We start from the raw sequence: 26,149 nt of genomic DNA on the forward strand, positions 1-26,149 counted from the left end.
TCTAAAATGTGGGATTTCTTTGAGAAATGGAAATTCTTCCTGGTAACCAACCTGCAAAAAATCCTCATTAAGGAATTCTCCACTAGAAATCTTGCATTTTAGACCTCAGATTTCTACCTATGACGATGCAATCGGGCTTAACTTTGCAATGTATTCGAGTGCAATAAGCAGAGTTAATAAATTAATTTAAAAGCACAGTGTTTACCTGTGGGGGTTTTAAGTGCACCAGGCTTTTCTCTGGGTTTCTCTCTCAGTTTTTTATCCAGTAGGCGCTCCATTTTTTCTATAACCTGCATTGAGAAAACATCCAGTCATACTAGATTGGTTTAAAGCACATCATGAAATTACCATGAAAACATTTATACTCAGTATATCTGTGTTAGACTGTGTTACTTTCCAATCAACTGCTGATGAACAATCCATACATTTAAAAGAATCACAAGATAGGTTCAGATGGAGAAGGCTTTTTAAGCCCATTAGATCTCTTCTATCCTACCATCTTCTCATTACAGCATCTGAAAATGAGTCCTCGTATCCTGGACTCCGGTACTTTTCCTGGTGATCTGTCGTGTCAATCATCTTTCAGACCTGGTGCTATCAAATAAAGAACTTGCATTTTTATAGCACTTTATCTCATCAAAATGTAGTGACTTTTTACAGGCAGCAGCCATTTACAAACAACTAAGGGAGCACAAACAGTTATGAGGTGAATGACCAATTATCTGACGAACTGTTGGCCAGGTCACCGGGATAAACTTCCTTCTCTTTTTGTTGAGAGGGAAAGAATCTTTAGCATCCACCTGAACAAATAGCCAATCACTTTCCGACCATGAATCTTAAGCTCCATTTATACTGTGCAATCAACAATATCATCCAATCACAAATTTTAATACTTACATTATCATTTTCCATTTATGGATGACTTTTACTAATTGACATTACCTTTTCTTGTTGGCGTATGGTATCCTCCAGTAGCTTTAATTGGCTGCCTTTTTCCTGATATTTCTGCAAAACTGCTTGCTGCTGCTGATGTGCTTTCTGTAGCCATATCAATTCCTTTTCCCGATCATTCTTCTGTGGTAGGTCACACATCATAAAACATTAACAGTAACAAGGGGTTGCCCCAATGACTAAGAGCTTTGCCTTATGAGTAGCTCAGACATGAAAATCCAAAATGTCCTACATATTGATCTCCGGTCTATGCTGAGTTGGCAGATCTCAAGTCAGGGCGCTAGAGACTCACCATCTAGCAATGCTCAGACATAACCACTTGAACAAGGTAGCAGAGGATGGCCTGTAGAAACACATTCATGTTAAAGGAAAAGGCAGTGAAACTCTTTCCCCCAAAAAAAGGGGTGTGGGGAGACTTCTTGGATAATGAGAACTTTTGCTGATGATTTTTACCTTTCCCTAAGACTCGGGATTATGTATAGCACCCCTCACAGCTGAGAATGGGTAACTCAGCACAGATTAGATTGAACCTTGTACCATTCTGGTCTGTATGGCTCAGTTTCACACTGGACCACAAATTTAACAATGGAGCAACCAAGGAGCTCCAGGAAAGTAATTTTACGCTGAGGAAAATGACAGTTAATCAATACAATACTCATCAACTCACCCGAATCAACTCATTCTGAAGCTGCTGCACTTTGACCTTGTAACTCTGCAGCTCTACACTCTCACCAGCTAATTTCTGTTTCAACGAAACTGAAAGGATAGATGGTTATAGAAGGAATACATTGTTTTAGCATCTGCCCACCTCTGCTCACCCATTTTAATACAGCAGTTGTAAAGAAATTATGATTGGATTGATGAGTTTTTGGCATAGAAAACCACATGCGGTTTATCAGTTAAAAGTCTCAGAAACCCTAATGTACCTTTATCCGACATTTATATATTCTATCCTCTCTCTTTGCCAAATTCTTCTTTACCCCTCTCTCCTGAAGTCATACAACTCTTTTATCGATGGCTGCTAGACGCCCTCCAATACCTCACCCAAATGGCCTCGACAGCAAGTAAAATCAAGCATTGTAGCCAATCTCATCTGACATGAATATGCCTCTAATCAGACTCATTTTAATTACTTGGCTGTCATGTGGCACAAACAAAGGCTAAGAGAGCAAATAGGATACCACATGACAAAGCAATTCACAAGCAAACAATACCTAGTCATGTCTGCCTTAATGGGTCAATCCATTTGTAGGTCATTAGTAGTACAGACACACAAAGGTTAAAAGCAGTATAAATTAAGAGATTTGTTGAATAAAAATTACATGAATGTGCTGGAAGCAGATTCTTTTCTCTCCCCCCTCGCACTAATCTGGAATCAGTGCTGATGTCCTGAAGCAAGATCTTCCAGATGATGATTAATGGTAGATTTCGCAGTTTCACTGAAATCAGTGCAAAGCCACTGTCCTAGTAAACAGCACCCTAAAGTCTTGAGTGACCTGGAGGACAAAATTGTGACCCCAGCTTCAGGACTTTGCCATTGGAGGTGGTGGTGTTGGGGGTGGGTGGTGCCGGGAAGAGGGAGAAAAAGTGCCCCAACTGTGGCATATCTGATACCTCTACAATTGCATGTGAATCCCAGATTGCAAGAAATCTGTACCTATTCTGTCAGCTATTTCCGCCTTTGTCATTACATCGATATCTGTGTCCTCCAGCAGAGTTCGACCCAGATCCTGATGCAAGCTTAGCTCACTCCGCAGTTTGCTGTTTTCAGCCTCCAGACTTGAAATGTTTTTCCTCAGGTCAATGATGTCTTCGGCCATCTTTCGCATCGCTGTGCGATAGTTATCCATCTCCTGTAATTCAGTAAAGCAAATAAACATTTGATATAAGAATAGTAATCCTTGAAATAGCACCTTATGTCATTGAGACATCTCAAAGCATTTCACAGGATACACTGTAAAGTGGTGTGACTGGGTGTATTTTGTGGGTGAACATGTTCGCCAATTTGAACACAGCAATATCCCACAAACAGCCATGGAGTGAATGACCAATTTTAAATTGAAAAGTGTTAAAGCGTTTAAAATGGGATTTTATTTCCACAGTTTCATCGGGAGATTTGCCAATTTCTCAAAACAGAAATGTTATGGGCACCAACATTTTTTGTCCATGTATGGATGGAAAACATTTAGTTTACAACCAGCACATACTGTAATAGGCACTTTGGTTAAGAGTGGTTCATTTGAGGATTGTACTGTACCTTGATATAATTAATTGCTGATAATGTTGACATGCCAAAACAAACAACACCTCACTGTGTCCCTAAAATATCTAATGGTACAAGGACACCAATTACCAAGGTCAGTCTACTTATCTACAGGAATGGGGCAGAGGAGAAGTACGCTCCATTGAAAATAAAAGTACAGAGGACAAGATTGGCTATTAAAACATTGACTGAAGGATGTTTGGGAGACCTGGGGCAGGTCAGATCTCATCATCCACGACACAGGCAAAGCGTTGAAAAGTTTCTGCTATAATGGAGCCTTAGCATGAGCTGAAAACACAGGCATTTTCTTTTACTTGAAGTTTCAGCTCATATTGCTCAAGTTATTATTTAGACTTATGTTGGAGAAAAATAATAGAATTTTGTTGCACACAAATTAGCTGCTGGGTTCTTCATAATAGGATGACTCAAGGGATTCCCCCCAGTCAGTCAGTCAGTCATGACAAACTGCCAGTCACCAGAACTCTGAGTCGCTGTTAGTAAATTCTGTTGTGAACTGCTGCTTTTTTGACAGAGTTGACGTGGTGACACACTGACATTGAAAATGGAGGCTGGGCTCCAAACAGACAACCTTCAAACAACCAAACAGACAACCTTCAAACAACCAAACAGACAACCTTCAAACAACCAAACAGACGATCTTCAAACACCGCTTTTAATATGCTCCTTTTTAGCACATTACAGCGTAGACTTTTTTTTAAAAAACAAAAACATTGCCACAAATTTGCTCCACTGAAAGCGTTCCTCTGTCAGGAAGGGAAGTCAGTCCGGGTTCCATGCCTGATAACTCTCCAGAAAACCTTGGTGGAAAGTGTATGTTGGGTGATCCTCCAAATATTCATTCAAGAGTGTAAGGCTGAGAGGACTCACAGTAATACAAAGGTTAATAAACCTGTTCTTGACATTCAAGTACCATTATTACTGTAATTACTGAGGCCAGAGCAGTATTACAGTGGGTGAACATTTACAGAACTGTTTGGCCTCAGAAGTTGCTCTATTTCTGCAAGGTGCTTAACAACAACAACAACAAGATTCCATTTATTGAGCGCCTTTCACGTCGGGAGGACGTCCCAAGGCGCTGTACAGTTGGGTCAGGACCCGAGCAGGGGGGAAATGGTCAGGGTGAGGGGAGGGAAGGGAGGGAGCGAGGAGGGGGTAGAGAGTCGAGAGGAGAGCTGAAGGCACGGTCAAAGAGAAAGGTCTTGAGACCGGCCTTGAAGGAGGAAAGGGAGGAAGCGGTGAAGGCACTGGGGGATAGAGTTCCAAAGCCTAGGGGCTGAGAGGCTGAAGGCCCGGCCACCGATGGTAGGGCGGTTGGGGTGGGGGATGTGGAGCAGACCGGAGCCAGAGGAACGGAGGGTACGGGCAGGTAGGTAGGGGGATAGTAGGTCGGAGAGGTAGGAGGGAGCGAGGCCGTGAATGGCCTTATAGGTGAGGATGAGGATCTTGAATTCGATCCTCTGGGGGATGGGGAGCCAGTGGAGGCGAGCGAGGGTGGGAGTGATGTGGTCCCGAAGCCTGGTGCGGGACAGTACACGAGCTGCAGAGTTCTGAATGACCTGCAGCTTGTGGAGGGAGGTGCCGGGAAGGCCGGCGAGGAGAGAGTTCCCATAGTCCAGCCTTGAGGTGATAAAGGCGTGGACCAGAGTTTCAGCAGCGTGAGGGGTGAGGTAGTGCCGTAGTCTGGCGATGTTTCGGAGGTGATGGAAGGCGGTGCCAGTTGTGGCGCGGATATGAGGGAGAAAGGACAGCTCAGGGTCGAACAGAACACCGAGGTTCCTGACTGGCTTTGAGAGGTGGAGAGTGCAGCCTTGGATGCTGATGCTGTCAGCGCCTGAGGTGCGGAGGCGCTGACGTGAGCCAATCAGGAGGGCCTCAGTTTTGCGCACGTTGAACTGGAGAAAGTTATCTCTCGTCCAGGACTCGATGTCGGACAGACAGGCTGTCAGGACATCGGTGGTCGTGGAGTTGAGGGTAGAGGAGGAAAGGTAGAGTTGGGTGTCATCCGCATACATGTGGAAGTTAACCCCATGTCTGCGGATGATGTCACCAAGGGGGAGCATATAGAGGGTGAAGAGGAGGGGACCGAGGACAGAGCCTTGAGGGACACCGCACGAGACAGTGCGGGGGCCGGAGGAAAAACCATTTGTGGAGACAAAGTGGAGATGTTGGGAGAGGTACGACCTAAACCACTCAAGGACAGGGCCTTGAAGGTTTAGGTGGGAGGACAGGCGGTGGAGGAGGATAGCGTGGTCGACCGTATCGAATGCTGCCGATGGTCGAGGAGGATGAGGAGGCAGAGGGAGCCCTGGTCATAGATGGTCAGGATGTCATTAAGGGTTAAAAGCACATTCGCCTGCTAACGTCAACTGTTCCAACCAGCTGCATTATGAAGGTCTCATTATCTTTGAAATTCAGCCCATCTCAAGGATACTTTCACAATGAATCACGTAACTTGACAAATTTTCCAAACAAGCCTTGAGCTAATGTGATCAAGCAGTCCTTCACATTCCTACTGTCAATTGTTGATTCCAACATTATCTTGACAATATCGGTTGAAAATCAGTATTAGAAAGAGCAATTTAAGAGCTGCAATTACTTTTTTATCTTGAACAACTTATGAATTATGAGTTTAAAGTGCTTACAGAAATCAGACTGTTTGGGTTATATGTAGAATTAATTATTTTCATCAAAATGGTCAGTGGCATTTTAATGACAACCAGTGAAAAATATTCAATAATATGAAACAGATCCATTGTAAAGATGCCCAGAAAAGCCACAAAGTTTGGTTACTCTATGTGTAAAGCAATAAAACAAAGAGAGGAAGATGGCTGATGTTTCTGAGTCAGGAACACATTTACGATAATCACCAAAGGAATTAAAGAGATTAAAAAATACAATTTTACATGGAGGATGATTGGGATGTGAAATTCTCTGCTAAAACACAGTCGGGCAGAGGCCATGAATTCTTTTAAAAAGGGATTAGAAAGGTGCTTGAATAAGAGGAACATTAAAGGTTATGGAAAGCAAACAGGAGAGTGGGGTTTTTAATTTCACTCATACAGAGCAAAGAGAGCAGCACAAAATTCTTGTATTGAAAAAAATATATAATAACTTGGTCATTCAATCCACGATGTTTGAGGGACAGTGCTATGTGGCTGCTGTGTTTGGCCCACAAAATGCACAGACAATTCACTTCACAGTATATTCTGTGAAGCTCTTAGAGACGTCTCAATGGCGTTTCAGGCACAAATGCAAGGATTATTATTATTATGACTTGCTTCGGTATTGTAACATTCTATGATATTATGAAACACTTTACGTCAAAATGTTTTCCTACTCACAAATCAAAGTCTGACAAAGTCGAGGCCAGTGAATATCCTCTGTTTGTTGACTTCATGGATTTTAGCATTTGTGCATGTTAAACTCTTTGCTAGTCTGCCTGCACCTATGTGTTTATACAGGATTTCCCATCCGAAAAAACATTCCCCACCAAAAAAAAAGGTAATTATCAAGGTTCAAAGTACCGCCCCCCCCTCCCCCCACATGATTTCAGAGTCCATCTAAATTAAAAACACACAATTTTTGAAGAATTCAATTATAATATGTACTTTTGAAATCCAATCTTTTGGCGTGTTGTACATCGTGTCATGATCCTTCTGGATTATTTTAATTTTAGTTGAGAATTGAGCTGAACCCGTTTAAAATGGGCTGATTTTTCACAGCTCATTTTAATGCACCCTTTCTTCATTCCTTCAATTGGTTCCAGCTTAAATATCATCGCACAGTGGGGCTCAATGTCTCTTTTCAGAGGAGCCATTTCCAGCGAGACTGCATTTCTTTGATGCAGATAAATGCAATGCAGATTGTGATAGCAAGCCCACTGTGAATACATGTACACAGATCATTTCTGTAGCACGACCATACACACTTATCTCCAACACAGTGTGGTGCAAACAAACACACAGCCAAAGCATCACAGCAACAAATACTATTTTAAAATTATATATATATATATATATGCATCCCTCAAACCAAGGGCTTGGTCAATGTTTATAAGGCCATATCTGCAATGATGATCCTGCATTCATATCTAAATTAATCAAAAATATGCTCTTTAGTAAAAGGAGACTGCAAATATCTTTAGTGTAATTCTGACTGTCGACTGATAGCTCAGCTGATCATAGATTTCTGATTGAATGGAGGTGGGCCGTTCCCCCTTGGGTATAAGAAGTGAAATTGCCATCCTAATTGAAATGTTCACAGGCGAAGATTCATGATTACATGAGAGATAGAACTTCAATCAAATCCTGACTTTTGTGCTCTCAGTCTATGATGAAACCGAAATAACAGCAATCATATGGGTCACAAATCAAGCCAAGACCTGACTTCTCTGAATTTTAATAGACTGATATAAATATCCAGCGTTTTATGGCTGGCTGATGAATAGCAGACAACAGCTCCATGCTTCATTTGCCACGGACATCCTGGGATCATGTAGCAATAAGCATCCTCATTCAAATGCATCACAATGCAAACAGATTGTCTTAGGGCAAATGTACCATACATGTTCCATTAAATTAAGGAGACATAATTAAAGTGTGGCCGAATTTAAATCAGACCATTTATTTTAACCTCTCCTTTCTTATAGTTCCACATATAGTTGGTGTTATGTTTAGGATGAAACAGCACCAAAATATCTCAAACCACTTCAACAATGTGCAAGTATGATAATTATGGCGTAAGCAAATCCAGCATCTAATCTTTGGTTGCACTGTCTCACACACAGCTTTGAGATGATTTACCAGAATTAATCTGTGTTGTTTGATCAATTTCGGCGAGGGTGGGATATTGGTCAAGACAAGAAAACTCCCCACACTTCAAAAGAAGTCCTTACCTAAACCACCAGAACAGCCAGCCAAGACCGTGGTTTAATGTCTTACATGAAGGACAGATGTGTTAAATGTTTTTTCAAATAGCCACAACTTAATATGTATTCACACAAATTTATATTCTACAGTATTCATCTTTCACAGAGGAGATTGTCTATATACATGAAGAGTTCACACATTCTTGAGCCACAGGCAAAACCATTCAGTACTCAAGTATTATGTAAGGGAGTAATTGTTTTCCGACAAATTTCTGATTAGTGACTCTAAGTCATTATTAGTGAACCGGGTTGCAAACCATTCCTTTTTAGGCCCCAGTATTGATCGTTCACAAAATGTTGGACTCTGCAGGGATATAGTTGAATTTGGATCTTTTATATAGTTCCATTAATCGAGGATACAAACTAACACAAGTTATAAAGGGTTAGGGGTGGCTTTTAAACTCGTGTGCATTATATTCCACATTTAGATGTCACAACTATCCGAGAGATCAGTCCAATAACCTGTTCCAAGACATCTGCCAACACCATGCGGTGTCCGTCTACTTAGCAGGAGTACAGAGCACCTGAAGCCCAGAATGATTCACATAACTCAAATAGTTATGTGAATAAATAGAATGATTCCTTTCATAACCAAGGAAAGTTGTCTTAAACTAAAAAGAGTGATTTATCAAGCGTCCCCTGATGATTTCAGATTACATTATTTCAGATTAAATTAAAAACAAAACAATTTTTCAATACTGGGATTAGATAAATGGGGTGCATTCCCCAGGGAAAGCATACACACCTTTGCAGTTGAGGGAAAATTTCCATGTGTATATCAATCTGGTTTACATGTTGTTAAGAATGACAATGGATTTGTTCATGTGTCAGACGCCTAGTGACCAAAACTCAATATTTAATTCTATTTGTTGCATCCACATCCAGCAGAGGGGGGTATTTAACTACAGTTGCACTGAACAGATTTCAATTGATAAGAACAAAATTTCCACTGTTGAACCCCTTCAAATAGCAGAAACTATATCCTCAGAGAACTCTATGTTTTGTATTCAATCTAAGATTAAATCTTAATAATTCATTTAAATTTCTCTTTTTAAATAAAACAGTATTGAACTTTTACAAACGGCTCAAATAGGAGGGATGGTGTAAAGAGTGAGTTTTCAGGTATCCCTCGAAAATATATTGCTTTATTTATTGCCCCTGGCTAAATATTCTGGATTGGTACAGATTCATCACATCGGATCTCCTGCTCTCTTCAGGCACTCCAGTGAAGTTTTTGACAGTGAGCATCTCAGAATAGTACCATTTACTCTGTGGGAGAAGGGCCCTGGGAGCCAATGCATAGGTTTGCAGCTGCAGGTAAATATAGCACCAGCTTTCCATATGAGTAACAGCCAGAGCAACAACAACCTGCATTTACACAGCGCCTTTTATGTCGTGAGGATGTCCCAAGGCGCTGGCCAATGAAGAGTTTGCACCTGAGCTGCAGATTGGGATCATGTTTTTAAAAAAAAGTAATAATTAAGATCAGAGAGGCGTGGTGGGCAAGGGGGGTGGAGGAGGGAAGGTGACCAAAGGCACAATAGTAAAGGAAGGTCTTGAGATGGGTCCTGAAGGAGGCAGGGGACAGATTGTGGAGTCCTGTAGCTCAGTGGTTAGAGCGCTCTCCTCGCAAGCAAGGGAACTGGGTTCGATTCCCGGCAGGGCTAAACGTTGGGCATATTTACTTACTCCACACGCTTGATAATAATCTCCTAAGAAAAAAAACAATAATTTGGTTACTCAATCCATGACTGTTTATGGGACACTGCTGTGCGCAATTGGCTGCCGAGTTTCGCCCACAAATATACAGTCAATTCACTTTACAGTCTATTCTGTGAAGCATTTTGAGACATCTAGAAGACATGAAAAGCGCTATATCAAATGCAAGGATTATTATTATTATTATTTTAAAGTTAAAAATACATAGAAATAAAAAAGAAACAAAAATATAAAACATATATAAAACATATGATGTGTTATATACCACAGTATAAATCTTCTACATGTTGGGCAGGGACATATGAAAGAACAGTAAAGTGTTTAAAATATTTTACGTTGATTTAAAATCACTATATTGTATTTATTTGAGGTAATTGTCATTAATATTACAATCATAAAGTTTTGCTGAGGTTTGAGCAGCATTTTTTGACTATTCAAGCTGAAAATACATAATAACAGTAATCCTTGCATTTGATATAGCGCTTTTTCACATCTTCTAGACGTCTCAAAGCGCTTCACAGAATATACCACAAAGTGAATTGACTGTATATTTGTGGGTGAAACGCAGCAACCAATTGCGCACAGCAGTGTCCCACAAGCAGTAGTGGATTGAAGTGACCAATTTATTATTGTTTTTTTTTTGAGGGATTATTATCAGGCATGTGGAGTAAGGAAACTTGCCCAACGTTTTGCCCTGCCGGGAATCAAACCAAGGTCCCTTGCTTGCGAGGCGAGTGTTCTAACCACTGAGCTACAGGACTCCATAGATATAGATTGCTTAGCTCACAGAGACGAGAGTTTCCGCAGAGCTTCAGGCAGGCAGACTAGGGGTTACTGAAGTACTTATGAAGGATGCTGTGAGTAAATGTATGAGTACTGATCATAAATCTCAACTCTGAGATTACATCACATCACTGTAAATATCCATTACCTCATTTACATTGTGTTATCCAGAACACATTCGACTCCAAACTGCACATTTTTAGGATCAACTCACGTGCAATCCATCTCAAATGATGACAGTAAATGGTCATTGAGGCATTAATGGGAATCATTAAACAATAAAGTCAGGAAAATGCTCTCTCCCAATTGCCATTTTAACTACGTTGGGCAGCAACATGCAAGGTTTGCAAAAGGGTCTCTAAGTAGTGATTCCCAGATGTGTCGTACATGACCCTCTGGAATGCCACTCAGGCAAAGATCACAGTTTTGGTGAACCCAGATTCAAATTCTTTTGTAAATTAGACCACAATAAGTGTCCTTTCCTGTTAACAGCTACCAAAAACCCATTCCAAGAAAAAAGGTTGTTAGAATGTCAGATGCTTCACTAAAAACAGCTCTTTGAACCAAATCTATAAATGCATTTCAATAAGAATTGAATGAATACATGAAGATAATATTAAAAGGGATGTGTGTGTGTGTATGGGTGGGTGGGGGGGGGGGGGTAGATAGTCAAATGATGGGATTAGACCTGATCGCTCCAGTAGAGGAGCTAGTGGCAGGTGCACATACAAATGGTCTCCCTCTGTGCTGGAAACATTCTGCGATTCCATGAGGAATTCTTCCAAGAAAGCGACAAGGTCACTTTGAAAACATGTGATGCTCTGGAGCTGGACTGACCAGGAGAATTGAGGCACATCCAAGAGTGTCAGCCACAAGAGTCCTGTAGCTTAGTGGAGTCCTGTAGCTCAGTGGTTAGAGCACTCGCTTTGCAAGTGAGAGACCCGAGTTCAACTCCAGGCACAGGGCGAAACCTTGGGCAAGTTTCCTTACTCCACACACCTAATAATAATCCCTCCAAAACCAAAAACAATAATAAATTGGTCATTTTCAATCTACGACTGTTTGTGGGACATTGCTGTGCGCAATTGGCTGCCGCGTTCGCCCACAAATACAGTCAATTCACTTTACAGTGTGTTCTGTGAAGCGTTTTGGGATGTCCTCCCGACGTGAAAAGCTCTATATCAAATGCAAGGATTATTATTATTATAAATGTCTGGATTTCACTCCCCTGATCACAATCTTGTCTTGAATTCATGCCCTTTTATTCTTAAACCTCCAATGTTACAAAAGGCATGAATTTCTACTCCCGTGGGAAGAGTTCTAACCACCCTATCCTTTCCTCATAGCTATGTCCTTTCATTTATATCATCATCCTTATGAACCTACCCTGTACCATTCTCCATAGCTCTAATATCTAATACTATATAACACTTACTTTAGCTTCATGATCTGTAAACTCTCGGTTTGCAATGCGCTCGCCAGTCAAAGGTCCCCTGAGAAAAGGAAAGAAGATATTTAAAGTAAAACTGGTTTAGTGTCACTCAAAGGTGAGATGTCAGTGATGCAACTAAAAAATGAATAGCTGACAGCTGAGAGCATTACAAAACAGGGCCATTGAGCTTTGGGCAGCATTACATCTATCATCAAAAAATTACAAAGTGTATATTTTTAAATTTAACTTTGACTGGAACTTCAAAATCACTTCTATCTAATAATGTGAAACTGTGTAGATCGCTTTGGTTGGCTCCAGTGAATGAGCTAGCATCCATTTGGACTACAAAGGCTGAACAGCCTCATACGTTATAATTTCTATAGTTTTTCATTATTTTACACTGTGCATGCTGTCATTGTCAGGTTCTGTGAACCCATGTTGCACAATGACATTCATACAAAACTGGAATAACAATTCATAGAGTTAGAGCCAATTGCTGATTTCTACTGAAGAGCTGCATGTTACACACAGAATATAAATGTGGCATTGATGACAAGTGCAAGGCTATGATACTATCAAGCAGGTTTAAAAGGCAGTTCACAAAGGTAGCTTGGTTGGTTGAGTGTCAGAAGGTTGTCGGTTTGGATCCCTGTATTCTCATTTAACCCTTCACCTTTTTAAATGAGAGTAAAATTAATACCAAGTCTAAATCCACAGAGAAAAAGAGGGCTTGATCAAATCAAAAGTCTTCCTACTTCTGAATGGGCTCCATAGAGACATGGGTATCAAAGTTAAGTCAAAGAAAGAACTTCTACAGCATCTTATGTCAAAAAGTTATTGACAAGCAATTACTGTCAAGTGTAGGGTTACTTTTGTAGGCAAAGCCAATCAGCCATTTGTGCCAGCAAGGACCTACAAACAGGCACGAGGGGTATTATCAACTAAGGTTATGGATTGTTGGCCAGACTGATTTTGCCCAGGCTGACTGCCGTCTCAGATGAGATCAGCTAACCCAGTGCAAAAGTGGAACTAGGTTCTGTCTATTAGGCTCAATGTCATGCACAGTAGTGTGTGGCATTGAGCCTAACAAGCCACCAGGAGTGAAGCACAGACATTTTTACCCACAGAAGACAACCATTTAGCCCATTGAGTCTGCACCATTTATGGGGACTGACTCCACCACTAACTACACCAGCGCTGCTTTCCAATTCAAAACAGAAAAAAAATGATACGGCAAATACATTTTCATAAAGAATTAATGGTGGCGAGTAACTGAGAAAATACCTTTCTTCAGATGTCAGAGCAGGCTGCTGTATCGGAAGAGGGTATGGGGCTTTACTTGTTGGCTGCTGTGGTCTTGGTTGCTTCGGAGATAGATGAGTGGCACTGAATAGGTAATTGTACTCCGGGAGTATTTGAGCGAGTGCGTCGTAAGGCGGCAGACGACCTTGATCTTGCTGAAGCTGATGAGAATAAAGCAAGCTGATCAAGACGCGGCTACATTTGAACTACATGTGCAATTGGGCACCACCTTTTAATTCTTGGATACGCTGCCCTCTGAGTCAGCTAGTCAGCCATTGATCACTGATACTTATCTAACACTCAAGAAAGTAACAATTATTTGCATTACATACACAATTTCAGGATGTTGAAATATCTGACTGGGGTTGCAAATATGACATGTATGACCAGGTGTTGCTGTGTTAACTTTGATTTACAGGAGATTGAAATTGCTGGATTCATTACCCCAGAAAAATGGAGATCTCTAAGCTTTCACTTTCCAACTTTTTGACAGTTTTTTTTTTTGGACTTTTTAATCATACAATTAGGCTACCGCCTTCACCTACAGATACCGTCCACTTCATGGTAAATCCTGTGAAAGTCTTTGGAACGTTCTCCCGATGTGAAAGGCTCTATATCAAATGCAAGGATTATTATTATTATTAATAATAACAACCACAACTATAACAACAAACAAAGTCCCAAAGCAAAGTGCCAGTCACAATCATGATTTCCAGTTTGTGATTGCCACATTTTCAACCCAAGTGAGTTGCTTTGAAAATAAACAGGGCAGGTTTATCTGCACCAGCAACATCCTGCGGACAGGAACAAGTTCAAATTTAATGTGCTTTTGTGCGATCAGGACATCCAGAGAACTCCCTACTCCTCTTCAAAACAGCATCACTTTAACTTTGACCTGAACTAGCACAGATTGGACCTCAGTTTTACATCTCATCTGAATGACAGTACTTTCATCAATGCAATGTCCAACAGTATTGCACTGGAGCATCAGGGAGAACTGTGAGCTTGAGTCTTAGGTGTGGTAGCCAGGCACAGATCAACTTTTTAGATTTTTCTTCCAAAAAAAACTACTCACAGTTCCTGTATGTGGCCTGTAGTATGCAGCCATTGGACACATTCCAAAGCCACTTTTAAAATAGAAGTTCCATCATAAATGTGGCAGTGCATGTCGCAGACCAAGCTTGCGCCCCTCAGCCTGGCCTCACGACTTCCGCAGGCTGTGTATGTATGTGAGAAAGGTTGCCAGGTACCCTACCCAGTTACCATGGGTTCAAAGATTGATCTGCATTAGCAATAGAGGCCCTTCTGTCCTCTTGCAGACTGTCACTGAGCTCAGGAAGCTAATTATGTAAACTATAACGAGAGAGAGAGAGAGAGAGAGAGAAAGCAATGTGCTAAAGCCAGACCAAATCAATGCACAAGTGTTACCATTTCAGCATTCCCTGGGCAAATCCAGAGCTCAGAGGGTGATGAGCAGGAATGGTATTTGAAGTTAGCACAGAACTGTACCAAGTTCCTGTAAGTGGAATAACATGCTTTGCCAAAATAGGCAAATTGAGGAGGCAATCTGCGACTGTTACTGTGGGGGACGTTTAATGCTTGGGTGCTCAGTAAACCTTTTGTCAGATTGACGCTCGCAGTTTCCACAACAGACTCTTTCTTAGCAACTCCTGCCAGTAAGACGCCAGACAATCGGAATTACAAGAATGTGAGAGGAGGGGGGAGGATCCAAGGTCACGAAGACTCTACCAGGGTTGCCATGGAAATCAACTTCTTTCGTCGTTTATTATTCTTTGTAAATTATACTGAAACAAAAAGGTTGTAAATCAAATTTTGTTTTGTTAAGAGGGGTAACATTAATATAATATCAATTCGGTCCAAATTTAGGTGAGTGATTTTAGTGAGATTGTAAAGGAATACTATAGTTGAGTTGGCAATGTACTGCATTTAAAATCTTGGATCCCCCATATTTAGAACAAACACACACTGGATTTATTTTGAAAATAAAAATGAGGTGCTGTGCATATTTCTCCTTGCTAACTGCTAACGGTGAATAATCCAACAGATTATGTGGCTGCCTTTAGTTTCAATTCAATTTGGTTCACTAGTTTGGCAAGATTTGAAGGTTAAAACCATGCTCTTTGAAGTTCTCTCTCTTCCAGTCCCATTCTCGTCCTTTATACCCATTGATGGTGGGTGGTTAGGACTATAGGGGCTCATGACCAACCCCCCCCACCCCATCTATCTACAGCTCACCTCTTTTCAGGGGAAACCCCGAGGAGGACCACAGCCAGTGCTACAAAGCAGCCCCAACCTAAAGTACCTACTGGCCCCATCTTGCCCTTCTGAGGTTTACCCGGCCCCTCTCTCCCCCCTCATTCCTCATCCTCTTCTTTACACCGTTGGTGGACAAACTTTTAGCCACTATCTTTCTGTCCTCAGGCTCCAAATTCCTTCGGATTGGTCTTAAAGATTGCAGTCTCAAACAATGGAAATTACAAAACAAAGTTATTATGGGTCTTTTTTTACTGTGATGTAAATTTTTGTTCTACAAAAAAAGCCTGTGGATTACACTAAGATTTTAAGACTCCCCAAATTCAGTCATCAGGATCACTAATGTTCTGATAGAATTTCCAGCCCTTCATTTCTAATAAATGTTGACATGAAATAAATAAATTCTAGCCTTCTGTTCCTGTGACAATCCTGAGTTAATGTTCCTTGTTACCTTTTTACCAACCAGCAGAAACTGGTGCACTAAAGATAAACCATTATCTTTACACTTATCCATTTGTGGATCAAATAATTTTTTTCTTAAATGAAACTTTGTTATTTTCCATTGCAGTGCGGGGTAAAAACAATAAGTTGTCCTGGGGATCATAATCAGCAGAGTTCTGCACACTGAACACTAAGTGCCCCCTAGTAGAGTCAGTGTTTATCTCCAACACAGAGAGCTTTCACTCAAATAAAGCAATTATTCTATCTGATTAGACATATCAACAGCACCAGTCACTCTCTGTGCACTAAAATATTTCGTAGTTTTTCCTTATCAAAATAGAAACTACATTGTACCAGGGATATTGGCTTTGTTTCCAATTCCAGGCTGTCATTTGATGAAAGGGAAGTGATAATATAGGAGCAATCACTGGCTGATCTAAATTCAGCTCATGCAGTGTAAAGTGGAATCAATGCATTTTTGTTCAGGTTAAGTGAGACGGAAGCATCTCATGCCACATGGAGGTGTAATCAGCCTTCCTCCAGGTCCTGTCCCCAGAGCATCTTTTGAGACCTGTGGAAACGGGGTTAATGGATGGATACTGCAAATGGAGATGACAAAACCTGTCAGATCACTTCTCATCAGTAATAGTAGACAGATGGTCAGTACACTAAAATAATGCAATAGCATATTCATAGGATCTTTGTTAATCAATTTCACATACTTACTCTGACACAACACTATATAAACATGTCTCAACTCAAGGCTCTTGTGATGAGTATTTTCCTAAAATCAAAGTTCAGGTATCAATTATTGCTATGTTTACATGTTGATGGAAGAAGAGTAACACATACAAACACTTTTCACAATGTTGCTTAATATTACATTTTAACACAAAACTGACTTACAATAGGCTACAACAAGGTGACATTTGGGGCCTCTGGTGTGTACGAATCATGAAATTCCTCAGACCTTGGATGCAGTTTAGCACCACAATATTATGCCACATGATGATCTGTTAATCGTGTGCTTGCTCATTTGCTTAGCAATCTGTTTACATAAATGATTATGTGACTCGTAATGCTCTCCGCTAACTGAGTCCCTAATGAGCTCGACATTCATAAGGATTAATATGCAAACCATCCACATTCCCCTTCACTGATCAATTTGACAAAGTGAGAATGTAGCAATTAGAGAGTACGGATCATCTTGCATCTAAATCTTTAGCTCTCACTACAAGATGACAATGGGTTATTTCATTTCAGCTTTCACTCCCTTGTTACGAAATGTTGCAAAAGCAACCATAATTTCTTCCTCCAATACTTCGGCAATACTAATGTTAGCAACACAGGATACCAGTAACTATCGTTTTATGGTGACTGATCATTTCTATACCTCCAGATCCTGATGAGCTAGACATATCTGTTAATCATCAAAAATGGTATTTCAATCCACTAGCCACAGAGGGCATTGTTGGATATCCTACCCATTTTATTGACCTTGAAAGGGTAAATTGCTGATTGAATGTGGTTGGATTTTGAACTTGTTCCAATTCAATCAACACATACCAAGATTGTTACCTTGACAATACTGTTCTACATTAAAAATAGTTTTTTTTTGGTATGCCTATCACTTTCATTACTGTTTTCTGGTTAATCGTGAGTCTGTAAATGAATGTTGATCCTGAAGGAATGCTACCAAGCTGTACTTGTACTAAAACCCCACTGAGCAATGTAGAAATTGCGCATTGTATACATTGGAAACAGCAATCAATCCCCAATTAACAAGATCACTAATATTTTAATTTACTCACATATAGAGAGGCAAGGAGAAGGGAGGCCATTTGGAAATTTCAGCAGGATATATTTTAGATACAAGAAGGAACTTGTAGTTTTTAGTACTTTCCCACATCAGAATGTTTCAAAGTGGTTCACAGTTTACAACCCACAAGCAGAGCGACTATGTTTTTAGGCAAACGTGGCAGTCATTTGCACCAGCAGTAGGTCTGACAGCCAAGAAGTGATGAACAAATTAATATGGAGGATCGTACTAGGAAACCAGTAGAACCTAGTTTCACTTATCAAGTCGAGTCATGACATCTTTAACATCTAGAAAAACAGGGAGATGGGACATCTGCTTAACCTCTCATCTCATCCAAAAGGCAACAATGCAGCACTCTATCAGTCCACCAGCATTGCAATGTGAGTATAGACTATGAACTCAAGTTCCAATGTGCGTCTTGAATCCATCTCTTGAACAAGGGCAAGACTTCAACTAACTAAGCTAACCCTGGACTTGCCTGCCCGTGGGAAAGGAAATAGCTTTCAAAAGTTTCAAAATAGCAGGGGGACAAGGAAAACACAATTGAAATGATTCAATTGAATGTCAGTGCTGCTGAGAGATATGGCTTAAAATGCTGTACTATTGGCAATGAACCCTGCACTCTCAATATCGTTTGTAACGTATTTAAAGCTGACTCAAAACCAGAACAATTTCAATAAAAAATTTGAATGCAGCAGCCAGAAAACAGATGCTCGTGTTCATTACCAATGCAAGAACTAAATGTTTGATTTGAATGCAGTTCCTCCCCTGGAGAGCGAGTTCATTTCTTCACATTAGCTAGCTGCTGTCACAACTGACACTGTCCTGACCAGTAATTTAACTAAACCATAAATACATTTCCAAAGAAGTAGTCTTGTTCTTCAACAAAAATATTCAGTGTATTATTAGGCTCTTCTAGCATCAACAAAGTAGCAACCCCCCACCACCCCCATCACAACGATAAAAAGTATATAAAGGTTTAAAAAATCCAGTGCGATAATTTGCTGACGAATGCAAGAATATTGAAGGATTATATAATTATCACTAGTGGTATTACGTCATTAAACAATATGCAATGTATTTCTGCAAAGTCTTGTGACCCGACCCTTTCTTCTTTGTCAATGAGATTTCGGGTAACCTATTATTCTTAATCTGGCTGCTCACTGAACAAATGAATGCATATGACTTCAGGTAAACGTTTTATAAAACAGTGAATGTATTGAGTTATTGTGCTCTTGTATTAATCAACAATAAGAACTGTTCTCTTGTATCTTCTACGTTTCATAAGTTTGTCCCTGTGCGGTTGTAAATAATTGTAATTTTAAAATCAATAAGATGACATTATTGTTTTGAAGCCTCATTATAGTTATTGCTCAGCGCACAAACAAATGTTCCCAAAGTTTATCCTGTGGAGAAGGATCTCAGTAATAGTAAGTGCATTGGTTCCAGTTCATCCACTTCTCTTGCAGCATTACTCAAATCAAATGGGAAAATGTGTACCGGCTGTCTCAATCGAACACGGCCTAGCATCATTACACAAGCAAGTTTTCGGCACACTGCATCACCCAACTTCTTTATTTATTCCTACTGTTTAAATCTCACATCCCCTGTGTACCATTCATAAAAGAGATTGCAGGTGATATGTATTCAAGGTCTGGCAAAAACTGCTCTTGGAATACTTTCGGGAAGTATCAGGACGTGGCCTTGTGGACTTGTTTTAGGCACCTCAGAGGCTCAAATACATCAATTAGTTTGACCTCTGATTTCATCCCCTTCTCTTGGACTCTCGTAGGAAGGTTCATCTGCTTCAATGCTTCTTAATATGAGGGGAGGAAACTCACTCAGTGGGGGTATCCCACAAGGGAACATGCATTTCAGCACTTCCTAAAGCAACATGTTAACCTGCAAAGAAAATACAAAACAAAGAGTTTAAATGTATGCAATATTGACATAAAGGTGTACACTAAAGTCTTTATTTTGCATTTGCTTCCTAACCAGATATCAAATTGCAATTTTTCTGTTCAAATGCATCTAATATTTAAATTAAATAAGTATACAAATGTTACTTTCTATTTAAAAAACCTTATACATAAACAATGTGTTCCTGGAAGGATGTGTTACGATGATTCATGCCACTGTCAATAATTCAGTTTGTTTTGAAGGTATCTTATGAATAACGCACTGGTAATTGAAAATCATTCCGCATTGAAACCTTCATATGTTTAAATTAAGATTAAATATAATAACTGCCTTTAAATGAATTTGTGCCATCTGTGTTTCTATAAAAATCGACGCAGTGATTTCATTCTAATACAATCACATGCCTCTCCAAGGGGTAATGCCTGGTCAATGTAGAATTTTAATTAAACTATGTCAGCAGTTTGTAAGTTAATTTTCCCCAAATTCATCTGGTTGCTAAGACAGTGGTCTCCATCCAATGTAGGATGGGACATGGCCTTTTAGTCAGACATGGTTTAGATACCGCAGAATTTCAAATACATAGGATCATTCTCTTCACTTATGAAATGGGGGAAATGAGCACAGCACAGGCACGATGGACTGAGGCCATCTCCTGTACTGAAGTTGATGATTCTAAACAAACAGACTAATTTCCACTGAGTGACGAGTCAGTAACAAGGAGAAACAAATCGAGGATCAAAAAAAAGTTAAAAGAAGTTTGTTTTTACATTGATTTTGGTTAGAATATAGAATACCTTATCTCAAATGGCCATTGATATCGAGTCTGTAACAGTATTTAAAAGGAAATTGGATAAATAATTGAGGACAAATATCAAAGGGTATGGGGAATGAGTGGGAGAACGGGATAAGAAATGATAGCTCCAGTGGGGGAGCTGGCATTAGTGGACACAATGGCTTGCTTCTGTAAACATTACAGGTTTCTCAGCCTTAATAAATGCGAATTGGCAGTAATTGTATTTCTGTGTAAGTATTAAGTGTTTAAAATCCAGCAGGGATCATAATAAGCATGTGCAGTTGGCTCCTTGAATTATTTCAGATAAATGTAAATATTTTAAATATATAAATATTTTAATTGGACTAAACAATCCCAATTGAGAATATGGATCATGGAGGAAGCCCTGGAACAAATACACGGCAAGGAAATAAGACTTGGAATATTTTGTTAATCAAAAGAGGATTATAAGTGCAATTAGGAAAGACAAAAGCCCAAGACTCCCAGACGCACAGATCAATAGAAGGAAAGCACAAGGATAAAGAGCTCTGATAATCATAGAAAAATACATCTCATAGATTTCAATTTAGCACAACAATTATATAAGCAACCTTACCTTTCCTTCCTCTTAATGGGCTTGTGCCCCTCAAGTTCTTCAAGGGTGCTTAATGTGATGGGATGAATTCATTGGTTTCTAATAATAATAGTGAAACATGCTGGGGATCTTTTCAGTTGTTATTCCACTATCAACACTGATGTCTTAATTATTCACTTAAAAAAATATTTGTTGTCCATTCATACCCATCCGATCATTCAGCTACAATAAGTCATTGTTTGTGGGACATTGTGTGCAAAATTCACTGCCACATTCGCCTACAAATAAAGTCATTACGCTTCACAATAATTCATGAGAAGTGCTTTAAGACATCTTGACAATGTGAAGAGACCCTCTATCAAATACAAAGATTACTTTATTGTTATATATATTCGGCAATTGATATTAAATTTATTAAATGTGAAGCTGCCCATCATCAAAATTTAAAAGACACAATCATTTCCACAGAACGCAATTACTGCTGGTGACCCATTTATATGGCGTGTGTGAACTATGAGACGGGGTGGGGGGGAGAAACTTGATGTCTCTTTCGGGATGGTTGTGTATTTCTGAGTCAGGCAGGTCTGCAAGGCATTGTTGATGATGGAGCAGCCAGCATTGGCCCATTGGCAGGATTCGGTACAGCAAAAAAAATCAGCCAGGGTTTCCAACGTTTGATCAGTATCCAGTGACCCATTTCTATAAAGTATGAGGATTCAAACAAGGGATTCTCTTAGTCAATCTTAATGAATGAAAGGAATTTTTTGGGGGGGTTTGGGGGTAGGGGGGGTAAAAGACACAGAATTCTACGGTGATCAGATCCTGTACTATTATAATCATCTCTCAAACATTGGCAGCTGATAACCCAGAGTTTATTTTCCCTTAAAACATTAAAAATTGTAGAAAATGGTCTACCTTAGAGTCTGAGACTAAATATTTCAGCAAGTATGTGCAGCTCTTAAAACATCAGAGAGTCACTCAAAGCAGGGAGTCTACTTCCACGATATATGTGGTTTAAGTGCTTTTTGTATATATTCAGCTAAAATGGAATTTTATTCTGTTCTCCAGGGCATAACTAATGGAGTTCTAATTTAAGTGCTATTTCATGACATTATAATACGTTCATGAGATACTTGGACACAAGGTGATTACTGCTGAATGGGTTTGAAACCAAACTTCACATCTGCTTCACCATCAAGAGCACCCCTATAAAAAGAATGCTCTACAGAGCATGTTAAGAAGGAATCAATTTATCTCAACGATATTAAAACCTGAACAATGCCAAAGTGTTGCGATTGAGACATAGGATTAGGTGATGGATCCAGGCCAATGAGGTAGACTAGTGTTCTTGCTTGCTATTTCTGAAGCAAAGTTCCCTGAATTCTCTCAAAATGGAGTTGCTTGTAGATACTTGAAAAGGGATATTAACAGATGTGGGGATAGAGGGGGATTAGATTAAATGGTTTGTATGGAGACTTGATGGGCTGAATGGCCTGTTTCTGTGCTGTAACATTGTATGATTCCCTTCTCTGATTGCAAATGTGCTACTTGATCTCAGGATAATTCAGCCCTTCCAACACAAGAGGGTGTCGCATATGAAATCCTGATCTCCTGCTCCTCCCATATTCCCCTCTCAGTGGACCACTGCACGTGAATCAAGTCATCTCTGTGCCTCTCTTGCTGAATCACTTGCCTCAGCACAAGTATAAAAAGGAACAAAAGTCCCTTGTAAATTTGGTAGCCCAAGAACAAAGTTGGACTTGACTGTGTGATCGAGTCTTTTATGCTCATGGACAACATCAGTTGAGTTGGAGATGTTAAAAATAGAGAAAACCAAGCCCCCAAAAGAGGCTTCATAAGAATACAGTTCAGGAACCCCTAATAAATATGAATATTCTTAATTTTTGAGGGCGCGGGGAAGGGAGACAGCTGGTTGTCTGAGACATGTGGAAACCCAACACCATGCTTAAGAGTATCCGAACCAAACTGTGAATTCCATACATCCTACTTGCACATGGAAATTCCAGAGATATACGATTGATGGGTGTAACTAATTGTCCATATACAATTATCGAGCTTCGTTCTGCATTATTACTTTCAGGAGCCAGGTACAAGCACCATAATATACTACAAATGAAACAGTGGAAGAATCAAGATAATAATCCCTCCAAAAACATTAATAAATTGGTCATTTTCAATCCACGACTGTCTGTGGGACACTGCTGTGCGCAATTGGCTGCCGCGTTCGCCCACAAATATACAGTCACTTCACTTTACAGTGTGTTCTGTGAAGCGCTTTGGGACGTCCTCCCGACATGAAAAGCGCTATATCAAAATGCAAGGATTATTATTATTATTACTTAAGACCCATTCTGATAGAATCCCCCAGGATCCAACCTAATCATCCGGGAAACAAAGGGTTCCACTGTTTTTTTTAAAAAAAACATTGAACATCAAACAGAATCTTAGAATGCACTTTCATCCAAACAGCAAAACACACTTTAAGCAAATGATGACATTTTAATGACTTAATAACTTAAATGCAGAATTTCAAGATAAAGGCCATCTCAGACAATTATACCAGGAGATAATAGATTTGTGTATGACCATGTTACAATCGCTAACTAAGCTAGTTACCAGATAGCCTGAAAGTGGTGTGGCTGGGTGGTACTTCAATGCTTAAAAGCAAATTTCTGGAATATTTCAAGAACTAATTCAAAAGGGCATGGGGAAGGAGCAGAAAATCGGGATTAGGATAGATCAATTCTTTGGAGGAGTTAGCACAAGTATTGGCTCACTCAGTCAAATTGCCTCCTTCTGTTTTAATGAAGCACTTTGAGATGTTCTCCTGATATGAAAGGCATTATATAAATGTATATCTGTGTTGTAATTTATGTGATTCAAAGTCCTATCCTTACCATCTTTAACTAGTTCTGATTAGCTCCATCAGTTGAGCACTGGACTTGGAACCAAACATTTCTAGGTTTGAATCTTGGTGGATTCATTTACCTTTTGTCCATTTGAGGTTGATAAAGGACCACATCTAAAAATAACCGTACCATAAGGAGGGCTTCATGGGGCTTGCCTTAGCTTGGAGTAAAGATGCCTATTTTAGCGACCAGAGAATGATAGACTCCTTAGGAATCACTTTTGAAGGTATCAAACCAGCCAAGGGCTTCTTAAATTTACCATCATTAAATATTAGCCTGACTTTTAAAGTTTGTTTTTGATACACAAAAAAACACTAAAAGGGGAGTGTATTGTTCTTTATGGTCAATGCTTCTTTCTCCTGTTCAGTATGACATTGTCCTCTGAAACCATTCAGCATCTAAAACTACTTCACAGCATCAGTAACACTAAGATTGAATAGTTCTCAATAGCTTCAGTTACAGCTCTTTATCTAATCAGAACCATAGTAGACAATTTAATTACTCTCTTTATTGGAAAGAAGTTAATCTTGGTTCTTAATGACTCGACACAATTGGGGGACAAGATCACTTTTTAAATCCAATAGGCGTTTAGTTTCAGTATGGAACGTGCCGAGAGCACAGCTGTGAGATGCCGATAGAAGAATTTAATTGCAAATTCAAAAAAGTCGTGATTCCAGAATAGAGCATGAGAATTACACTTCTTTAGTGAGCTTAATGCAGTTTAGTCAAGCCTCACACCTCTCTGTTAGCCCAAGATAAGACATAATAGCAGTAATTTATGTAATGAGATTGTACCATCTTGGTTACCTCAACAGCCAAGCCATTGATAAGGCACATTCATTGCAAACAATTGCCTGGCATTTCTGAAGTGGTCAATATGATTGGATATCATGTTAAATAGTCTCCTGATGAGTTTTGTATTAAAGTTAATTTAGCGCTTCTGACCTGATGGAAACACAACTGAACCATATGCAGAGCATCTTAATGTTGCAGACAATAGTTTGTGTTCACAGTAGGTATTAAAGAAACAAATCTTAATAGAGTACTTGTACAAATTCAGAATTTAAAATGAAACCTGTTAAAGACAGTTTTGCTCCAGAATAAAATGTCCATTAATATAGAGGTGGGGAGGGGTTTTCCAGAGAGACTTCCTCCACAAACTACATTCGCCTTGGTTTTTTTTTCTTCTGTTCTTTCCCCTTCATTTGGGTGGAAACACAGTGGCCAGTAACAAGGAAGATGTATAGTTAGAATTTTGGATGGGAGGTGAACGGGGGTAAGATTACCCTAGGAGAAGACTTGGTGAGTGTCCACTTTCTACTGTTCTTTCCTTTCTCTGCATCTATATTGTGGTTGGAATTAGTATCCTGCTAAATGAAGCAACAGCCAGTTTTTTTTAAAAAAAGAATAAAAATACCAGAGGTTAATCCATGGTGTCAAATCATATTGTTGTGAATTGCAGTTTAAACTTTTATTTTACATCACTTGAAGTTGAGGTTGGCCAGACCACATCACAGACTCTGGGCACGCGAGAACCAGCAGCCTGGAACTGAGTGGATTTATATGTAACAATGAGCTCTGTCTGCATGCACAATTAACCATTCAGATCCTTGCGATCTTGGAGTTAATTTTTAATGTTATTAAAGAGGTGGCAAGGCTGCCGATTCTTTATTGAGGTCAGAAACATTAAGAGCCACTCCTCCACAGTCTGTAAAAAGAATCCGCTTCCAAAAACGAGATCAAATTTAATAATAATCCTTGCATTTGATATGGTGCCTTATAACTTTGTTGAGACGTCTCAAAGCGCCTCACAGAATATACTGTAAAGTGGATTGACTGTATTTGTGGGCGAAACTTGGCAGCCAATTGCACACAGCAGTGTGCCACAAACAGTCGTAGATTGAGCCTAAGGTTTCGCTTCGCACGGGAATTGAACCCGGGTCCTCTCACTTTGTGAGGCGATTCTTCTGACCAACATGCTACAGGACTTCAAAATCCTG

General features: G+C 39.8%; 1 protein-coding gene across 1 annotated transcript in view; it reads right to left on the reverse strand.

Annotated features, from left to right (window-relative positions):
* Positions 1-26,149, reverse strand: part of ccdc33 (coiled-coil domain containing 33) — a 93,444-nt gene that overhangs the window by 2,791 nt on the left and 64,504 nt on the right. The window contains 8 exon segments of the mRNA XM_042344030.1: positions 206-290; positions 943-1,074; positions 1,619-1,707; positions 2,609-2,804; positions 12,100-12,157; positions 13,381-13,559; positions 14,827-15,068; positions 16,840-16,897. Coding sequence (XP_042199964.1) covers positions 206-290; positions 943-1,074; positions 1,619-1,707; positions 2,609-2,804; positions 12,100-12,157; positions 13,381-13,559; positions 14,827-15,068; positions 16,840-16,897 — 1,039 coding nt within the window.

The sequence above is a fragment of the Callorhinchus milii genome, unplaced genomic scaffold (assembly GCF_018977255.1).
Source record: "Callorhinchus milii isolate IMCB2004 unplaced genomic scaffold, IMCB_Cmil_1.0 Scaffold26, whole genome shotgun sequence".
NCBI classification, from domain to species: domain Eukaryota; kingdom Metazoa; phylum Chordata; class Chondrichthyes; order Chimaeriformes; family Callorhinchidae; genus Callorhinchus; species Callorhinchus milii.